The 22,294-nt window shown below is 28.4% G+C and overlaps 1 protein-coding gene and 1 long non-coding RNA gene across 5 annotated transcripts; one reads left to right on the forward strand and one right to left on the reverse strand.

Moving 5' to 3' along the window:
- Positions 1–3,348: 3,348 nt before the first annotated feature.
- Positions 3,349–15,961, forward strand: LOC100574459 (hepatoma-derived growth factor). 3 transcript variants are annotated; one of them, XM_016806518.1, is made up of 6 exons: positions 3,349–3,828; positions 6,326–6,712; positions 6,804–6,991; positions 12,634–12,968; positions 14,251–14,390; positions 14,572–15,961. In XM_016806518.1, the coding sequence occupies exons 5-6, from the start codon at positions 14,333–14,335 to the stop codon at positions 15,228–15,230; spliced, it is 717 nt and encodes a 238-aa protein (XP_016662007.1). In that variant the 5' UTR covers positions 3,349–3,828; positions 6,326–6,712; positions 6,804–6,991; positions 12,634–12,968; positions 14,251–14,332; the 3' UTR covers positions 15,231–15,961. The 3 variants fall into 3 exon arrangements, with proteins under 3 accessions (XP_016662007.1, XP_029343393.1, XP_029343392.1); XM_029487533.1 differs by lacking the exons at positions 14,251–14,390; positions 14,572–15,961 and having other exon boundaries at positions 3,368–3,828; positions 6,489–6,991; positions 12,634–12,962; XM_029487532.1 differs by lacking the exons at positions 14,251–14,390; positions 14,572–15,961 and having other exon boundaries at positions 3,691–3,828; positions 6,326–6,991; positions 12,634–12,962.
- LOC103310133 lies at positions 9,870–18,201 on the reverse strand. 2 transcript variants are annotated; one of them, XR_510952.3, is made up of 3 exons: positions 18,135–18,201; positions 17,869–18,071; positions 9,870–10,116 (listed from the first exon to the last, which is right to left on the reverse strand). It is a non-coding gene; the product is annotated as an uncharacterized LOC103310133 (long non-coding RNA). The 2 variants fall into 2 exon arrangements; XR_510951.3 differs by having other exon boundaries at positions 9,870–10,138.
- Between the last annotated feature and the right edge of the window lie 4,093 nt (positions 18,202–22,294).

Raw genomic sequence — 22,294 nt, forward strand, 5'->3', positions numbered from 1 at the left:
GCATATCTTCGATACTTTTAAGTGCATAAAAATCCGCGCTCTACTTATGACTATAACTATATTATGTTTATAACTATGACAAGGTTGCGGGGGGAACCGGTCGCCGCCTGCGCGACGAGATACATTCTTATTCCGCGCCGAGTATACTGTACAGCACAGAAACATCCACTTGCCTAGCTTAAGCTTTTTTAAATACAATTTTATTGACATTCATAGAAAAAAAATAAATTGGAAACTGAAAATGTACGTAAACAGTTCACAACAAATCAAAATATATTTGAAAACCGATTTTGCCTAAAAATTCCCGCTTTTCTTAATTTTTAGGTGGTTTTTTCCGGCGCGTTTGAAATTTTTTGAGAACCGTAGTTAGAGCACCGACTGGATTCACTTTCCTATCGAACAAGATACTGAAGTTGAAAATCGAAGCAGTTTTACACTTCAAGTCACTTTTACTGCCCCAAACGGTGATGACTGATGACAGACCAAATATATAAATAAATAAAAAAAGCGGGTAAGTGGATGTCACTCTGCTGTACAGTATGTTAGTGGGTTAAGTGGTTGATTGGGTCAATGTATAATTGTATATTTGTACTAAATTTGAATTCAATGATATAATATCATTGTATAAAAAAAACGATTCTAAGCGGAGACGGTCTAAAATTATAAAAAATGAGAATGATTTTGTTTTTTGTTGTTATTCAATGATCAATAACTGTATAGAAACTTTAATATCAACTACCTATATATTATAGGTACTTATAATCCATATATATATATATATATATATATATATATATATTTGGGTTAGATGCCTTATAGACATTATATAGACATTCTATAGATATAATATACATTTCAAAATATTTTGTCTCATTTTACTTGTATCTTAATATTTTTAGACATTTGATATATCTAACATTTGTTTTATTTTGTTTTTTGTTTAATGCTAGATACAATTTTTGCTTGTGAGTAAACAAGATTGATAATGTAATACAAGATTAATAATAATAATAATATGCATTATGCGTGGTAAAAAAGTTTTAAGTCTCTACAAATAAGAGGATGCTACCCATGCATTTGTGGCCTCCGTCTTACACACGTATAACATAGCAAAGTTTCGTTCACTAGTTTCAATAGTGTGCTGTTAGGTTTTATATAATTTTATATTAGAGTGAATTTACCTATTAAAAAATAATATCTCAATATTTTAGATAATAACATTGCGCGGGTTTGGATCCAAAAGCAGGTTCTATGTGTATATTTGAAATTGTTCAGAATAGCCAATTTAAATGTGTTTAATAAATATTTTTCAGCTTATAATATTGTTTGATTTGGACGTATAAATTATCAAAACATTTTTAATTAAATCAGAATTTATATTATTTCAACAGTTAATTGAAAAGGAATTTGGTAAACAAATAATATTGATAAAACCAAACTTGGAACCAAACAGTAAGTTCTAGAGGGAGGACCTTTTAGCCCAAAAATTAATAATCAAATATGAGATAGAACCATGAACTAAGATATCTAATTATTATCTTAGTTCATGGATAGAACCTTCTTGCAAACAATATAAATAAAAGTATTGTACCACATAGAACTTCTTCTACATAATAGTACCAACCTACCATACAAAATAATGTATACTGATCCCGTATATACTTAATTTATTTTATTTAAGAACACCGTCAAATTAATGCTCCGTAATATTATCTAAATTATATTATTATTGTTATAAACATTATTAAATAATGTAAATTTGTAAATTTTACAATGTATATTAAATAATTATAATAAACTTAATATGATAACAAAATGCGAGCGAACGTCGAACAATGGAATATCCCAAAGAATATGTTATTGTTATAGTAAATACTTAGGTACCTATATGTCTATTTGTAACATTATTAAGCTTCTACAACACCGCCCATCCACTGCAACACAATATTATTATTGTACAAATTATTGTACGGTAGTAAAAATCACAACTAGAACTTTTTGTTCCCAATAAAATAGTTTTTGACTTAGATAGAACCCTTTTGTTCTAACATTAAATAAATTTAGTAGGTACAGTTCTATCTATGTTTCGCAAGAGTGTTACTTTGAAGATAGATGGAACTTTTTTGCACTGAATAACTTCTTTGATTCTTAACATATTGAATTCATTACTAGCTAGAAAAAACCGCGGTAAGACGCCTAAATAACGAAAAAAGTGAATTTCATAAAATATTTACATAGAACCTTTTAGATCCAAACCCGCGAATTTGTCTGTGCTTACGCGTTGGCTTTTATTCAATATTTTAGTTTTCAAGCGAGATGTAAGCATTTTTTATATTTGATATTTTACATATTCATATCTTGCTTGAAACTAAAATCTCGAAAAATCTGCAACGCGTAAGCACAAATAATGTTCTTACCTAAAAGTTTTATAATAGGTCAATTCACTCTAGTATCAAAATTAACAGCACTCTATTAAAACTAGTGAACGACAATTTGGTAGGTATGTCGTACGTGTGAAAAAGGGGGACAACAAATATATGGGTAGCGTCCTCTTAATGATATTTTTTAAATACAACTAAAAAAGTAAAATTATTTTTATTTGCTTATATTCAATTTTGTTGAAATTTAAACTTGAAATGTCTTTAAAAGTTTAAACATAATCAATCATTTGTATTTTAGAGATAATTTAATTGCGAAAAGAAACATTTCTGAGGAAACTTTGAAAATTTTCAATCTTGTTTACTCACAAACAAAATTTGTATTTTACGGATTATTTATAACGAATAAAACTAAAAAATATTATTTTTCAAACGTCTATAAGCCCCCACCCCCACATATTTAGATCCATGAGATAGTGAGTGATTTTTTTACCAACAAAGATTCAAGTGACAGACATCGAATTACACAAATCGCAATGACGATGACGGTGTCTTGACAATATTCGACCGACTTGACTGTGTCAGAGTGTACAATATTTTGTAAGAACATATTATTATTATTTTGTAAAAACAAAATATATTATATTCGTGACAAAAAATATCAGTCATGATTCCGTGGCTTTACAGTAAGTTGTAGTTGATCTATCATCTATGGCACTATTTAAAATTTATAGCACGGACTAAGTCCGTGATTTATAGTATTTATAATCAATGGTACCATTTAATAATTGTTAATAGGTTCTGCACTTCCCACTTCCCGATGGTGATCTATGATGTGGCAACACTGGGGCATCACCGCGGTCCGCGCATAGATAATATAAGATATTCTTATATTATCTATGGGTCCGCGGCCGTTGTACAACTGTTTTGCTCGTTATTACGAATTGAATATACGGACATAATTAGAATGGTTGGCGCGGCCGGCAGCTCGTTCTACGACTCGTCGGTCAAAGTCCACTCGATCTATTGTATTATTATCTGGTCGGCGTCGTCGTTCTTAATTTACCCATAGTTATTCTTATCGTAATTATTGTATATATTTTATTATGTACAATTTGTTTTTGTTTTCATTCTCCGTTTAACGTATTTTCGCCGACCGGTTTTCGTAATCGATCGGTCTTGCACACCGCACACTGCACACAGCGCACCTGCCAATGTTATTCGTTCTTCCCGTAACTCTTCACTTCTAAATTGCCGTCGCGAGCTGTGAGCATAGAATATAGATAATGTTCGCGAGTAGACGAGTAGTTAATGTGTTCAGCGACTTGTCGGCCGGGTAAGGCGCGTGCCGTTAACTTTTTTTTTCATCCGTCCGTTGATAATCGATTTTTTAGAATTTTGATTCTGTTCGAATTTTGTCGCGACCAATCGCTTGTACCAAAGCACAAAAGTAAGTACCTATATTATATACCTATCGACACAACGGACAGACGTGGTCCGGACTGACAATTAGTCGTAACGCTCTCAACTTATGGCAGAACGAGTGGCAGAATAATATTATGATATTCTGATAGATATGAGGTATAAATCTAGTTTAGCGGCTCCTCGAATTTTCGACTTTTTTTTTTGAAACATGTAATTTGACGAGTTTAGAACGATGGCGCAAAAATAAATTTGCGGAAATGATTAGTTTTGAAGTTATGGACTTCCGAAGTTCGCTATTTTCGGTGTTTTACTCAAGCGCGCAACGCTCTATTTTAACGCTCTTAATAACGAATTTTTAAATTATTTTATTTTATAATTATTTTAAGTTAACTGCGTAATCACTGCCTATATTCTACGACATAACTTACCCTGTAACTTACTTAAGGTGGTGTTGCATAGCAAGTCGGGGTATATTTTCGATTTGCGTAGCGACGAGTGCCGCTAGCTGTCTAAACACTGCCCACATTATAAGAGCGTTAAAATAGTGATTTAATAAAAATATATTCTTAATCTAACAATATTATAAAATAATTTATAACCATTATATTTTTTTTATTTTTAGTGATTAATTCTAATTTAATTTAGCATAACTCAAATTCACTATCTGGATCTGATTCATCTGACGCCTGATTATCTAAAATATATTCATACTCAATTGCGCCCAACGGATTATACAGCTTTCCTGTATAAGTAAAAAATTCTTTCGACGGATCTAATTTTAGAATTTTGCAACGTTTCAAAAACATGAATTTAGATAAATATCCTCCGTATAGAGTATATTTTACATAGACTCGGTGCAACAAAAATGCATTTTTTTACGCGCCCATGCGTATTAACGTAAAATCGCGTACTTCGCAAATTTATAACTTCAAAACTAATCATTTCCGGAAATTTATTTTTGCACCATCGTTCTAAACTCGTCGAATTACTTATGTTTCAAAAAAAAAAGAAGAAAATTCGAGGAGCCGCTAAACTAGATTTGTTCCATATATAATAATACATAGAGAAACCTCTCCTGATGGACACCTCCAAATAGCGGACATTTTCTTGAAAACCTACTATATTTCACACACTGGAACAAATGCACTTTACCAATCCCCTCACGATTTAAAAATTTTGGAACAAATGCAGTTTAGTTCCCACGCGTTTTACTCGATTATTTTTTTCCCAAAATGTGTGTTATAAAGCACTGAATACAAGTCTAATTCAAAAATTCTCGCATTTTTTTACTTAAAAAGTTATATCAAAAAAACTTTAAAACAGTAAACTTTTCAAAAATACGTGATATCCTTGATAAAAACATCGAAAAAACTTTTTGATTTTTTTTAAAATTGAATGTTTATGATAAACGGAAATATGCAAATAGATTTTAACTATTGTATTTGCTGTTTAAAAACTCGTTAATTAAAACCAAAATTTACACCGTATCACAGCTTGATGTCATAATATCCCTCGGCAGTGACTACGCGTGTATCGCCACGCTCCTCGGCGCCGTCGCTCCGCTCCGCAAATCGAAAATATCCCTCGACTTGTTATGCAAAACCACCTCATACCTATAGGACACATTGGTCACAGATATATTAATCTACATTTTTCATCAAAACTACACTTTATATAATATTATAACAAGATAAAATAACATAATTAATAAGAGGAGACAATCCAATACGAAAACGTAGGAAAGCAAAGTGCATGCGTAAATACGTACAATCGTAAACTTTGGAAAGTTATAACTTCCAAAATAATAATTTGTGAGAATTTTTGAATTAGACATGTATTCAGTACTTTAAAACACACATTTCGGGGGGGGGGGGGGGAGGGTGGAAATCGAAAAAATCGCGTGGGAACTAAACTGCATTTATACCAACATAAGTATATAGTGGCTCTCTTTACTTATCGGCTTCGATCGCCGAAAAAATTTACACCATCGTTTTAAGCATAAAAAAACAAGTCGTTTGAAAAAAAAAATTTGAAAATTGTGAGGGGGTTGGTAAAGTGCACTTTAGCCCACACACTTTTCATGAACCCTTCAAATAACGAACACCTCCAAATTCCGGATAAAATTTTATCGACCGAGAGTGTCCGGTATTTAGAGGTTTCACTGTATATTATATTACATGAACAAGTTTATTATGATAATAAAATTATTTTATTTAACCGAGTACCTACGCTGATAGCACTATCTAGGTATCTATTTAGTTAGGTAAGCTAACTAATTATTTTTGACTGAGTTGACACTTAAAGCCATTCAATCTAAATGTTGAATACTTGCCTTGGTACATTGTTTAAGCTTAGAGCTCGGCTTAGAAGTTTATTAAACCAATTAATATGGATACATTTCATTTTTAAATATCTATATACCTTATTGATTTTTTTTAACCTACTCATAGGCAAATATTAAATAAATAAATAATAGAAATTCCAAGTAAGGTTATTTATTCACTTTTATTCCTTTTAACTAGGTTTATTCAATGTCTTCGAAAAAATCATTTTCCGTCAAAGACAAGGTCTTTGTAAAACGACGAGCATATCCTGCCTGGCCTGCTTTAATAATTGATATTAAAGCTAACAATAAATCAGAAGTAATTTATACTGTTTATTTTTATGGAACTGGTAACTATGGAGAATGTAAAGAAAATGCACTTTGTCTATATGAAGAAAACAAGTATAAACTAGCTAAACCCCGAAGAAAACAAAAGAAATTCAAAAAATTAGCTGAAGCTCTCGAACAAATAGAAAATGATACCAAAAATGATTTTATCCCTGACAAAAATGTTGAAGTATTTATGTCACCAATTTCAACAACAAACATAAATCAAGAATTATCTTTAGAAGATGAATCCAAAAATGTAAGTAAAATTGAAAATCAAAGTGAATATAATTTGAAAACTGAAGAAATGTTAACTTATGAGCCTGTTAATGAGTCAAGTTCATCCAAAGGTATAAAAGTTGTTTTAAGAAAAATGGTATCTAATTCTTCAAAAAGAAAACTATCTGATGTCACATATGAAAAAGTCCCGAAGAAGCTAAAAAAATCAAAACGTTTCAACCCCATAGATGTTCAACCTATAGTATTGTTGGAGCCATTGAATGATGTTTATTTACAAAGAAAACTTAATGGAAATCAGGTTAGTAACTTAACATTTATTTTTAAGATGGACTAGGAAAATGGCAGCGTTTGTACAATAAACCTAGGTACTTTTAAAAAGTATTTTAGTAAATATTCAATGGGGTGGTACCTAATATACACGGGAATAAACATAATATCTAAATGCTTAGCTAGGTAAATAAATAATGCATAAATAATTATATTTTTGTCTATAGGTAGTTGGGGTGAGAATGGAATACCTGCAAGTGCCATTTTTTTGATAATGGTACCTATCAAAATCATAAATTAATAATTTATTATGAAATATTAAGTTATTTATCCCTAATATGGGTGTTATTATTTTTTATCTTGCTTTTTACATTGTAAGGCTACATTTATTTTATGATAGATGATGATAAATATATATTAACACAATGGCAGCACTACAATAAAATTTTGAGAACCAATGGTTACAACAGTGAGTAATTAATATAAACAGTGGGGCCTCGGCCCAGCCATTGCTCATTTTTTGTGCTCCCAACTATAGGAGCAATAGCTTTGGCCCTAGCTTAGCTTATATACTAAGTACATGATAGGTATTTCACTACATTATGACTGTTAGTCTTCTGTTATAAAGTTAATTATTTATTATAAGTATCCGTGTTTAGAAAGTCTGTTTTAGTATTGGTTCTTCTATGCAATTTAAAAAATAGTTGGTTTAATTTAGTTTAGTGTAACCTACAGTGATGGACGGTAGTGGATATTATTTTGATAATAATGCTCTTTAGGTAGTAATTCTCTTTAGGTAGTAATTATGAACAATTTTGACTCGAATTTTGATGTAAAATAAAATTTGACTTATTCTCTAGTAGTATAATAGAGTCTAAAATTAATATGTTTAGTTATCTGATAATTGCTATCTAAGAAATTTAGAATAAAAAAAATTTAATTATGCGGAACAACAGGTGCTTCAGTTGCGTTCCTGACATTCTAATAGCATTTTTAAGTAGGTACCATTCTTGTGAATGATACCTTTATCAGAAAGATGATTATCTACTAATTTATTCATATTAAAATAGGTTGAGGAACATCTCTCAAAATAAACAGGCAATTAGGTACTAGGTACAAAACTAATTTGGTCTAACAAAGTTATTTTTGTTCATATGATCAATGATATGATGTAACAAAAATATAAAACCATTTAGTTTCACCATCTCAAGCAATAGGATGTCAGCGCAGTATTGGTTTTCTCTCTGACCCACGCACAACATAACAAATTTTACGTTCACAATAATGATTATTATCATATTCATTTCTTAAATTAAAATGAAATGACCTGTCAAAAAATTTAATGGTGAGATTATTATTCAGTGCATCTCATAGGCACGTTTTATTATGTTTTAATAGAGTATTAGAGGTATTAGAGTATTAGAGTATTTTAAGATGTACAAATTTAGAATTTAAAAATATTTATAACTCTTTAAAATTAATATATAACGCCTACAAGATGCCCTGGATAATAATCTTACCCTTAAATTTTATAACAGGCCATTTCACTCTAATTTGAGAAATTTATATAATTAGTCATTTGATTATTGTGAATCTAAAATTTGCTATGTTGCACGTGAGTCAGTGAGAGAAAACAAATAGGTAGCTCGCTAACATCCTCTTAATGTGTTTTTAATAAAATTAAACAAATATTATGTATGTAAACCTAATCATAAAAACTATTTAAGTGATGATTTTTTAGTGGGCATTTTAGCAAGCTATAATAAATAAGTAGGTACCTACTTAAAACAAATGAAAAATATTTAGATACCTATCTAGGTACTACCTACCTAAATGTACCTCAAATACATTAAAAATGTAGAAAGCAGGCGCAGTTCTAGGACTAAATTTTCATATGGGCAACAGTACATTTATTTTAGGTATAATTAGGATGGTTTTAACTGTGAAAAACATTCCTCCCCCCCCCCCCCAACATTTTCTTAGTAAAATATTCATGCTTATAGTTTCCCCGGCAATGGTGTACGCAAAGGGGGGGGGGGGGCTAACGGGCTGAAGCCCCCTCTACTACCAGTATTATTATTAATTTTAAAAAATAATAATTATCAAATTTCAACTGTCGTCATTTACTTAGTATGCATACATAAATTCACATACGCCTTACCAGAACAAATTAATTTTTGTATAAACATTATATTTGCATACCAATTATTTTTCTAAAATTATCAGTAATTTTTTGGTAAAAGTATGAACCACTTGAATGAGAGACCTTGTATTCAATTTTCAAGCCTCAGCTTTGCAAATTTAATATTATATACATTTTTAACTACAAATTAATTGTGGTTTTTTCAAAATTCGTACTTTAAATGCTGAAGTATAAAAATAATTGTGACTATGTACCGTTAATATTTTTAGATAGCAATAATAAAAATCCAAGACAGAATATAAGTAACAGAAAAAGGTATGAAGGAAATAAAGATGTGTAGTTAATAATTAGAAATCCTTTAATTCTTTATAATATACTTCATTGCTGTTATAAATTTGTCCTTGGTAGTTGGTAAATTATTGGAACATGGTGAAAATGTATTTAAAAACTAAAAAATACAGCTAAGTGGATATCACTCTGCTGTACAGTAGGTTACAAGTGGGTCACTGTATAATGGATTGTATTAAATTTGAATTCAATGATATCATATCATTGTATACGAAAAGTCGAAAAGTTATTCTGAGCAGGGACTCCATTTTTAGCGGTTTTTTGTAATTTATCGGTGGTTTTTCCCGTGGCGTTTAATAACTATTGAGAAGTACCATCTTGATCCAATTTGCTAAAAGATAAGATACTATCGAAGCACTCCTTCTGGAAGAAATTTTGTATAGGTACAGCATAAAAAAAAAAAAAACCACTAAAACCCTCACGCCGCTCAGAATCTAAAACATGTAACACGGTTTAACAAAGGTTACGAAACAATTTTAACAAATTTTTATTTATTTTCCCGATTATTTAAAAAAATACTGAGAATTTTCAATTTTGACCTTCAAAAATCCCAACTAAATCAAATTTGTTTCCAAAAACCTCCATCGAAGTCCATGATTAGAGCATTTTTTCCTCGATTTTTTTCTACTAGAAAAGTTGAGAAGTTGAAGTTTTCAAATCCTCACCTAAATGTTTAAAATTATTAGACTGGAACAAATAAAAATAAAATTGTAGGAAATTATAATAGGTATTATGAAGATTTTAAATAATATAATAAGTTGGTAGTTGGTACCGCTCTGCTGTTTAGTAGTTGTTGAGCATGTAATTTGTAATTGATGTGTTATATTTTAATTCAGTGACAAATAATTGCATATGAAAAATTATTTTGAATGGTGATGTTGTGTCATCCAAAAAATTAATAAAGATAAAATATTTTATGGCTATACAATAAATTACTTGAGAAATTTCTCTTTTTTTTATTAAAGGTAGAAAAATTTGTGGGGAATCTTTTATTAAAATGTCTAATGTTAGCTCTGGAAAGAAAAACTTTTATGAATTTCTAACTGAAAACTAATTAACAAAATTAGAAATATATTTTCATGGATATAAATAGCTCAAAACGAGTCAAAATAATTTGTAAAATTTTTCCCTGTGTGGAAAATTATAATATGAATATTTGGTGTAAATGTCAAGTGTATACAGTTATACATTCTGAAATTGCAACAAGATTTCAGAAATCGATTAATGGGAAATTCGTTAGGTACAACACTTGTATAAGTTAAACTTATCGTATACTATATTACAAAGAAATCTTCTCTTCAGTGCCGCAACTACACCCAATTTGGGCCCGTGTGTAAATAAAATGAATAAGCCCCCCTAGTCTTGAAAATTGAAAAATTAACCTATTGAGTATTGTACAATTAATTTTTCCAAATATGAAAATATACTTTGGAATTTTGAGTTTTCACACATACAAAATAAGGTTAACGAAACGCGTAAACACGCTCACACTAAATTGGTCAAATTGAGCGTTCCTTCGCATGACGCAATCAATTGCAAACAAACTATTATTTATCTTGATTATACGGGCCGCAAAAGAAACGTTGATGTATGATAATGTTGTGTACAAAAAAAAAATTTATTGTTCAATTTTATTCAATCCATAATAATTATTATCATAACCAAATGGTTTTATTTTTTTTCCTATATATTTTCAAATTTTTATTTTTGCCCCCCCCCCCCCATCCATTATGGGGTTGGGGCCCTGGGTCCGTGTGTTTGACACACGCAACACACCTGGTTATTGCGGCACTGCTTCTCTTCATCGTATAGATTGCTAAATTGCAAAAATTAGATGCTAGATTAGAAGCGACATTGATAACTAGTAACTACCAGTTTCTATAATTATGATAATATAATTTATTATTTTAAATTATCATAATAATTTAGCAAAAGATAAAAACATCTTATGTTTGTAAAAAATTACATTGTTAAAGTTAGGGCACCAGAAATTTCGGTATGGGCAGCTGCCCACTCTGCTAGAACCGCCACTGGTAGAAAGGGGTCAGAACAAATTACCTATTTAATAAAACATATTTGTTAAGACAGAACTAAAATGTCTCTGAAAATTTGCAATGTTGGTACTTATGTACTACTTATGTTATGTTTGACTTCTAGTGTTTAATATCTTTATAACCTTATGTTATGTATTATTATGTATTATTCTATATAAAGAAAATATATAGGTAGGATATCTATTTAATGTTTAAAAATGATAAGTTACATAAATGATAAGTAACTTAAAATAGATGAACAAATAATAGTTAATATAACAGAAATACTTAAGTCATATAATTTTTACTTAGCAATGGTAGTATCTATTAGGTAGTAATAATATTATTAATTTAAATAACAATTAATACGGGGACTATTTCATAACAAGAAGTAAAGTACTGATAAAGTACAGTACAATACCTAATTTATTATTAATTTTTATATTTAAGTATACAGTATTATAATAGTATGTATGGTTTAGTTGTTGTTAGAGCTATAAGATTGAAAATTGAAAATTTCAAATTTTTTTTTCAGCAACTGAAATTTTTCAAGTTCTTTCCAATTTTTCAATTTTTAATAAAATAATAAAATTTGTAATTGTCATGGTTAGTAATAATAACGATTAATGATAAAAAGTTCACTAATTCTTTCATTTTTCCACTCATTGAAAGAATATCATCAATAGATGTTGATGAAATAAAATGTATTTTAAGTACACCAACTATAGTAAGAAGAGAACTATATACATTTTCAGCTGATTTAAGCAAATACCAAAATTTATTTAGTATAATATAAATAATGTATTATACAATTCATGTTTTGATGTACCTAATTTATTACAAAGATTAGTTAATTCTATATTCTAGGTTTTTTTTAAATTTATAACACCTACATTTTTACGTGATAAAGCATATGAAACAGTTAATGTTTTTATTTTATAAGTAATTCGCTAAGTGTTTTATGAATAAATGATTAAATGAATAATTAACAAATGTCCTATAATTTAAAAAAATAAATAATTACAAATTCCATAATAAAAAAATAATTTTCACAGTTTTTGAAAATTTTCCTGAATATTTATAGCTCTAGTTATTGTAGTATGAAATTAATAATTTAGTAATAAATATTAATAATATTATGATTTACAGAATTTTGAGACTACTGAAAAAAATGTTGCTGCCAATGAACAAATTTCTGAAACTCTAAATACTACTAAATCTGTACTTGAATCCAGTGACATTTCATTAAATCACTGTGAAACTTCAGAATCAATAACAATAAATGAAAGTGTACAGTCAGATTTAGGTCGTATATCACGCTTTGGTCGTAAATATCAAGCCAAACCGATTGTCTGACCATGACTTTGTCACCAATGTGCCAAAAAATTTAAAGTTGAAGAAAGCAGATTCCAAAAGTTTAAAAACTCTTAATTCCGATAATATTGAAACTGATGATTCTTTAAAACAAAACTTAAAAACTACAGGTAAAAGATTAGTTTTTAGTTGTTGACAATTAGTTTATGTTAATTTTTATGTATAGCTAAAATACCGTGTGTTCAATTTTAAAGGTAACAGGAAATATTTCGATCGCGTGACCTTGAATTTGATTCGGGGTTTTTATACTGCCTATAGGACTTATAAATACATCTTTTTTTGATAAATTCTAATTTTTATCAGCGCATGTAAAAAAAAAAATTTCTTAAATAGGAATCACTATTTTGGAGACCAGATTTCGATTGCATTATTTTTTCTGAACAACATTGATCTTTAAAGTTTGTTGATATCTTCAAAATTGCCGTTTTTATGACGGCAGAAAGTTTTTAATTAGTCAATTCGTAAATATTGCATTTTTCAACTCTCTATCTTAATTACACATTTATAGAAATTATTTTTTATAAATTCGATGTAACAATAAAATATACACCTTGTAGTTATAATAAAAATAAATTTTATAATATTACCTATAAATGTGTAACTAAGATAAAGAGTTGAAAAATGCGATATTTACAAATTAACTAATTTAAAACTTTCTGCCGTCATAAAAATGGCAATTTTGAATATATCAACAAACTGTCAAGATCAAAGTTGTTCAGAAAAAAATAAAGCAATCGAAATCCGGTCTTCCTATTTAAGAAATTTTTATTTTACTGCGCATGCGCTGATAAAAATAATTAAAAATTAGAATTTATCAAAAACAGTTGTATTTATAAGTCATGTAGGCAGTATAAAAACCCCAAATAAAATTCAAGGTCACGCGATTGAAATATATCCTGTTACCTTTAAAATTGAACACACGGTATAACATATATTTATATGCATACAGGAAATTAATTTTCGTATGGAAGAAGAAACTGGACTTTCTTTTCCTCAAAATTTTCTGTTATTAATAAAATTATAAATTATATATCATAACTTAATTATACTGGTTTTTTATTTAAATAAATTTGATGATGGCCCCCAGCTGCAATACATTGATTAAGGTGATATCTGAAGCATTTTGGCATAATTCAATAGGTATAGCAGCGATTTCCTCATTAATTCATTCTCAGAGTTCTTCCAAGGTGTAGCTGATTTTTTAAAACATTTTCCTTCAGGTAGCCTTGAAAATTTTCTAACATGGAATCATTAAGTTAAATGTTGACAATCACAATTTGACCATTCACCTCAAAAAAATAAGTCCCAATCACACAAAATGTGGAAATCATACTGCACAGTTATTATTGGGGAGTGAAGAGATCTCATGAAGTTGTTTTGGGTTATTTTCAGCCCAGTATTGAATATTTTGTTTATTCACCAATGCACTGAGATGAATGTGGGCCTCTTCATTACTAAATAAAGTTAACCCTACATGGATCTAACAGAAGTATCAACCTTTCAGAACTACACTGTTTGTTTTGCTGCACCATGTAATATTGATGTACTATTTATAACAGCATTACAACATTATTTCATACTAATGAACATTCAACAAATACAGTAAACTTAAGAATGCATTAACTGACATTATCTGTTTTTTATCGTCATTTAAATGTTGTATGCAATTTTTCATTATAAACAATTGCTATATTTTTTATTTTTCTATTTCAGATTCAAGCACAAAAGCAATAAAGAAATTGAAAGATAATGTAATGTCAATACCCGTATCAATACCATGTTCAATTGACAGTGTATCGAAAAAAATATCCTTAGTGAACAACAGCCTTCATGAAAGAAATCCTCCAAATAATTTGAATAAAAATTTCATGGGTTCATTATCAAATGTAGAAGTTGAGTGGAAAAAAATGGAATCAAACAAAGCAGATAAAGTTAATTTGCTACGTACAGAAGTAAATTTGCTTGATTGTGTTAATAAATTAAGCTCTGCTTTATCAATAAACTATAGCAAATTAAGTTATGAAATGGCATTGAAGTCATTGGAAGAGATCAGTGAATTACAATTTAATGCTCTTATGTTAAAAAAACATAGATGTATCATTGATAAAATTACCAAAGTGACGAAGTATGTAGGTGATGTGAATAACTGGTCCTTAAGCGATCAGGAAGCTATTGAACATATGGATAAAGCACACCAAATTCGATGCAAAGCTCGAAAGGTATTAAACAAATGTAAATCATTGTTCACATTAATCGATGGAAAAACATTCCAAGAGATATACAACCAAGAAGTCGACATGTTTATTGCGAAGACTCGACATTTGTCCAATGATCAGATTTATGGTTGTACTTCAGATAAATTGTACAAATAATTTCTTCTGCAAACAAGTGCAAATTGCTAACATTGATTTGCTATATTTTTAGTTTTCCGTTATTATTATTATTATTATTATATAAAGTTTTGCATCCATAAGTATTAGTTTTTTTTATTGTAATTACCTACAATATTTAATAAACATCAAGTTACGTCTTTTTTTCCATTAAGTAATAATTAATTTAATACATTTTTAATTTTTTGCGAATGATTTAATATTGTATGTTTGTTATATCAATTTTGTTATTTATTAATTTATTATATTTTACATTTAGTATGTAAAAATCTATGCAGACATAAATTAACATACATTTTAAATGTATTGATCAATATAGTATCCAATTTTTATTATTATTCTAAAAAGTATAAATTATATTTGGTTAAGAATTTCTTACAAAACACTATGTGATGATAATTACTATTTGATTGTTCAATAATTAATGAAATAATTTAGTATTTTGAGTTATTAAGTAGTAGATGTATTTAAATTTTCACCTTAAATAATGAATTTATTATGATATTGTATAAATCTATCCATAAATCTAATAATTATATTTATAACTTAAATTAACTATATTAAATATTTTAAAAATGTATTTGTTTATAACAGCCTGACACTATATTTTGTATTATTATACTAGCAAAAAATATTAAGTTTAAGATTATCATTTATCACATAGCCTAAAGGAACTAAGTACAGCAATAAACAGATTAAATATTGTTATAAAATTATGTATGATTATTTTAACTTTGATTTAATTTTTACCTAATTATTGATTTAAGTAAATTTAGCATCATTAAATTGATCAAAATGAGTAGTTAACTTATAGTATTACATATCCAACTGGTCAGGGATTTCATCAGTTGCGCTGAACGCCTGAACACATACTTCAGGTTGAACTGTCTTAATAATAGGGTATGTGGGTGAAATAACAGATTATACTTCCTAGTCTTTACCCTACAATTGTATTAAACACAGGAATGTCATTAAATTATTTTCATATAATTAGTTAATACTATTTCACAATTGTCTGAAGGGGTGGGTGGGTCAATCAAACTATTTAAAATGCCAGTTTGATTTTATTCAGTCACTGGATTCAATTATAAAAATTTTTTACAACAAACCACTGCTGGATTAAGGTTTTAGCAATGGTTCTTAAGTTCCATATTATCAAAGCTCTATGTAATATTTATATAGGTACTTATTTTTTTTTAGTAAAATGTATGCTTGTTATTATGAAGCAATACTGGGCGATTTCAGCTTGACAATTATATTATTAACACTATATAACTAGGTATGATGAAAAATAAATTTAATTAATAAATTACAGTTATTGAACCAGGGTTTGTTATTATGAATATTGAGAATAATGTTTTTGAACTTGATGCAAAATTAGCCGGTTAGGTTTGGCCATTGGTTGGACCAGAGACCACTTGTGTGTGTTTGTAAGATAGTGGTGAAATTGGTCAAAGGTAAATAAGCCAAGGAGGGTAAAATTGAATAGTATGTTAATTTAGCTAGGCTATCGTGAGATATCATGAGATATATATTATTAAATTTATGGAATTCCTAGTCCTAACAGGTGTACACTATATAGGTAGAATTAATTGTCATCACTAACAAAAATGTACCTATACTAACATTGAAAAACATAGAAATTATAATGTCTATAAAAAAATTAAACTTAGTCTAAATAGGTAAGTATATTAATAATATCATTGTTCAAGAACATGTTAATTTAAATAATAGTGGAACGTTCCAAGTTTCTATCTTTTGGATATAGAATAGGTATCAAAATAACAAAAATCGTTTTTGAGGATAAATCGCTACTTATCATAGGTAACTTAGGTAAGTTCCTACTTTTAAATATCCGATATTGTCTAAATTTGATTTCAAATGGGCCATACAAAATGTAACAAAAACTAAACTTTTTTTTTATAAATTCAGTAAATAAAACATGAGAGGAACACTACCTATGAATATAATAATAATAATACCTATCTATAGGTATAATTTTTATATTAGATTCTGAGCGGAGCGAGGAAGCTATTGGTTTTACAATGGTGTTTATTTTTATTTTTTTATATCCTGTGTACAAAATTTCTACCAGAAGGAGTACTTCAATTTCAACATATAGTACCTTATCTTTTAGCAAATTGGATCAAGATGGTACTTTAAAGAGGTAATTTTTCGATTTTCTCAATTGTTATTTTATGCCACGGGAAAAACCACCGGAAAATTACGAAAAAACGCTAAAAATGGGATTTTAATTTCTAACGTTTTGTTTATCACCATAGAAACGAATAAAAAATTATAATATTTTAATATTAATTTAACTTACATGATAAAATAAATAATAACAATATAAAATATCTAGACTGACAAACCGTCTCCGCTCAGAATCGTTTTTCTTATACAATGATATTATATCATTGCATTCAAGTCTAATACAAATTACAATCCATTATACAATGACCCACTTGTAATCTACTGTACAGCAGAGCGACATCCACTTACCTACTTTTTTATATTTTATATTACAACTCAAGTTTAAATTTTTTCTGAAAATGGTGGCATATATTTAAAAGGGGAGCAGTTGCTCAAAATCCGGCCCAGCGCTCGTTATGTTACGTACCTGACACCCGTGTATATTATGCAATATTGTTATGTACGATAAGTACAGACGCTCATACTCTCAGCTCTACCAAGCCAACGAGTCATACCCGACCGACGCACTTCCGATTCTTTTCCTTCCTGACACTGCAGGCGAAAGCTTACGCCGCCGCGTTGGTCCGAGCTCTCTGCCACCCTGCATCAGTTTTACTTTAAAAACCAAACCTAAAAAAAGTTAAAGACTTATTTGGATACAATTATTAAAACAATTCATTTTCGAAATATTACAATATAGAATATAAATACACTAATTCTATTCGATTAAACATTTACACAATCGTCGTCAACAATAAACAGTATATTGAAAAGCTACCTACGTATTATAATAATAATAATATTTGTAGCCAGCACAGTTATTGATGGTATTATTATTAATATATTACACATAGTATTGTGTTTATCTATGAACTATAAAACACAGTTTAGATAATATCAATATTATATACGATATAGAGTTTATACATAAAAATATATTATATAAATACCTAATAATAATAATAATTAATAATACCTATATTATAACGTCATTGAAGTAGCCCAAAATTTAAACTGCCTTCCCATTCATTGTAAAATCAATACATTCATCGCTCCTCTCAGAATCTAAAATTTAATGAATTTTAAGCTTCAAAATAACTAGAAAATATAGGTACCTACATGATTTTAACGAATTTTGTCAATATTTGAAATTAAAATATATAATTTATTCCTAGAGATTAATTTTATTATCTCTCTGATCAATTAATTTTGTACACAAATATAATACATGTGTATAATAATATGAATATAATATATGTAATATGTATATTGAATGTATATTAAAAATTGTATATTCCCCCCTCCCCACCCTTGAAAAAATCCTTGAAACGCTGCTGATCTAAGTATTTATAGATACAACTATTGCGTATATATTTTTGACGATTTTTGACGATTTTTAATTGCTATAATATTATAATTACAACTTATAAGGAGCCACATAATACCTATATTTACACGTTTATTAGTTACCTATTGGTTATTGGCTGGAAAAAATAGATTTTATCATAACTAATAAAACAAAAAATTAAAAAAGTATTGAAATTTTCAACCGTCTTTAAATTGGGCGTATAGGTAGCTCAAACTCTCACAAAAAACCATAATATTTTGAAAATGATGTCATCTTGTCTATACATTTCTAATGTTTATAATACGCAGTCATCATTTTAAGGATTCACCTCCTCCCCCAATAAACACACACACACACACACACACACAAAGTACTAGCCACGTAGTACGTATATGTGCTAGATACCCTCAATTTAGGACATAGATATTGAAGAATAGAGATCAAAGTATTTTATTCAATAACGGCGTCTTAAGAGTTAAGCCAGTTAAGGAAATAAAAATAAATAAATACATCATTGTAAAAAAGGTATATAGGTACCTACCTACCTCCTGGCTACGTATTACAATCGCTTTGCTCAGAATCTAAATTAAATTAAAGTTTGTTTTAGATTGCGTTTCATTTTTCTTCACCACAATAACAATATAGATGAATACGCCGTCGATCAAGTTCTGAAGTGCTTATATAGAAAAAAAAACTTTTCTCTATATATTATAATATAATACATTTTTATTTAATATTTCTTCGGACTTGGCTATCTGAAAAAAAAATGAATAATGGACTCAAAAAAGAAACTAATTAAGAGGCTTAATGGACGTTGGCTATTATGAAATTGACTCGTTAAGGAGGGAAAATGTTGCAAATAAAAACATACAGCAAACGGAAAGCGTAATTTTGGCTAGAAGTCTACGACGGAAATTATTTAAGGAAGGGTGGCTTGTAATTAAAAAAGATTTACGACTGCAGAAAATATATTATTCATCTCTTTCATTGTCCTTATTTTGACATACATATCAACCCTTTAACAAAATATATGATAATATTATAATTTATAATATTATTCGGAATAAAAAAATGATCACAAACATTCCCTAATGCAAACCGTTTACTTACGGTTTGTTTTTATTTTTGTATGCAGTACCTAATAAATAAATCACATTTTACCACAAAAGTCAACAGATTAAGCTAATCGTAACATTTATAAATTATAAGTACCTTTACTCTTATCGCGTACCTATTGTACTGTTTCCATCTTCGTGCCGTCTCACAGAACGAATGGCGGGAAAAAGTGAATTTTAGATACATACCTACCTATCTATACAAAAGAAAGTTAACTTTCATTTCGTTACTTTACATTAAACAGGTATTCAAATCGACCGACTTAGATGCGCTGCTGTAAAACAAAAAAGTCGAAAATCTTCCTCTCGTTATATTACAATATACATCATACAGGGCGCAACACAAAGATTGGAAAAAAAATTGATGCTAGTTAAACCACAGAATATGAACGTATGACGAAAAATTATAAAGTTATATCTATAGATAACAAATAATTTAAGAAATATACGTAAAATAATATTAAGAAAAAGTTATTACCTTATTACCTACATTTTAAATTAATTTACTCCAAAAAATATCGATATTTTAAAAAAATCTAAAAAATAAACAACTCGACGAAGATAAATGTTTTTAACATCGAAATTGTTTTTTTAATTAGATTTAAAAATTGGCTTTTTTGAAATTTTCCTAAACAATTTGAAACAAATTTGAAAATTTGAATTTTAAGCTCTACTTGGTAAAAATATGGGAGTTTGCCGTTCTGTATTGATTTTATTAGTGAGTAACAAATTTATGTTATAAAAACTGTCCAGGTACCTATATTAATTACCCAAAAAAATGCAATTAAATACGCATTTCCAGAATTACCTATAATATAGGTAGGTACTATGATTGGTATCAATCAGCAGCTGGTAGGTATCTACATAGGGGAACACGGGGCAAAACCGACTGAAAAAATGAATATTTTCATAATAATTCAGGATCTTAAAATAAACGTGATCTGTTTGCACAGTTGTATTAAGTAACTTCTTGTTTACAATATTGAATTACAATACAGTGGAATATCATTCATATTTATTTTTTAACAAGCCATCAACTATTTTTAACATTTTATAGGTTAAAATCGATTTGTAATGGGGCAATACCGATGCATGGTATAACAGATACTAACATAATGATGAAGAAAAATATAATATTAACCTTTTATTCAAAGGAACTTACTAAACCAAATACAATTAACCATTGTATTTAAGTATTGTAACAATAGTAGCAAAGGTTTCATAAATTACCTATGTATTATAAGACATTTATAACTTAATTAATATTAAATAAAAACAAATTTTAACAACACAAGTTGTTCTTAGTAAAATAATTGATTATTAGGTTGGTGTACCTAATCCTAACTTATAATAAATAATTAGCAATTATCAAGCATTATAAAAACTTATCGGTTTTGCCCCATCGGTTTTGCCCCGAAAGTATAATTTTTACGAAATTGTTGATAACTTACACAATATTATTAGATACAAGAAGTTAGTGATTGCAAAACAGTCTTTACAAGTTGTAGATTCATACTAGACAAATATGGTAATTGTAGTTTAGTTCTATCATTGTTAAATCTTAAATTCAAAAATATGAAATTATAATAATAATTAACTTTAAAATGTTCGTAATCGAATAACAATTCAAACAAAAACGTTGCAGTTGATGTTAACAATGATAACAACATGTTTCATAATAAGGAATGAAATAAATTTAAAACTTATAATTTTCATCCAATGCGAAATAAGCAATATCGGTTTTGCCCCAGTATCGGTTTTACCCCGTGTTCCCCTACCTAATGTATGCACATGTATCGTAAAAAGTATTAAGTAATAAATAGCTCGACAGACCATCTTCGCTCAGAATCGTTTTTCGTATATGCATACAATAATAATATAATGTCATTGAATTCAAATTTAACACATCCAGTGACTCACACGATATTTGGTGTACAATACAGTGATACCCATTTGCCCACCTTTTTATTTATTAAAATATTAAAATAACAAGTTATAATTGAAATTTCGTATTTCCCTGAAATACTATTATGATAATACACTAAAAATCATCACTTAATTATTTATAATGTTTCAAATTATATAATATTTATAGTTCGTCACTTAATCCACACAATCGGTCGGATAAAAAACCATATATTTAAAAAATGTAATATTGATTCAGTGTTTTTTTTATACTCACTTATCGCACAGTTTATTTTTATGAGCTTTTCCATTATACAAATTACTTTATCCACCCACTGTTCAATAATTAATATCCCTTGATTAATTGTTGACAATTGTATAAGAATAAAATATTTTAAACGTTCTATTTAACTAATTGTAGAAACGATTTGTTTAAAATAAAATATACGTAATAACTAATAATAAATATGGCTAAATAGGTAACA

The sequence above is a fragment of the Acyrthosiphon pisum genome, chromosome A1 (assembly GCF_005508785.2).
Source record: "Acyrthosiphon pisum isolate AL4f chromosome A1, pea_aphid_22Mar2018_4r6ur, whole genome shotgun sequence".
Classification (NCBI taxonomy): domain Eukaryota; kingdom Metazoa; phylum Arthropoda; class Insecta; order Hemiptera; family Aphididae; genus Acyrthosiphon; species Acyrthosiphon pisum.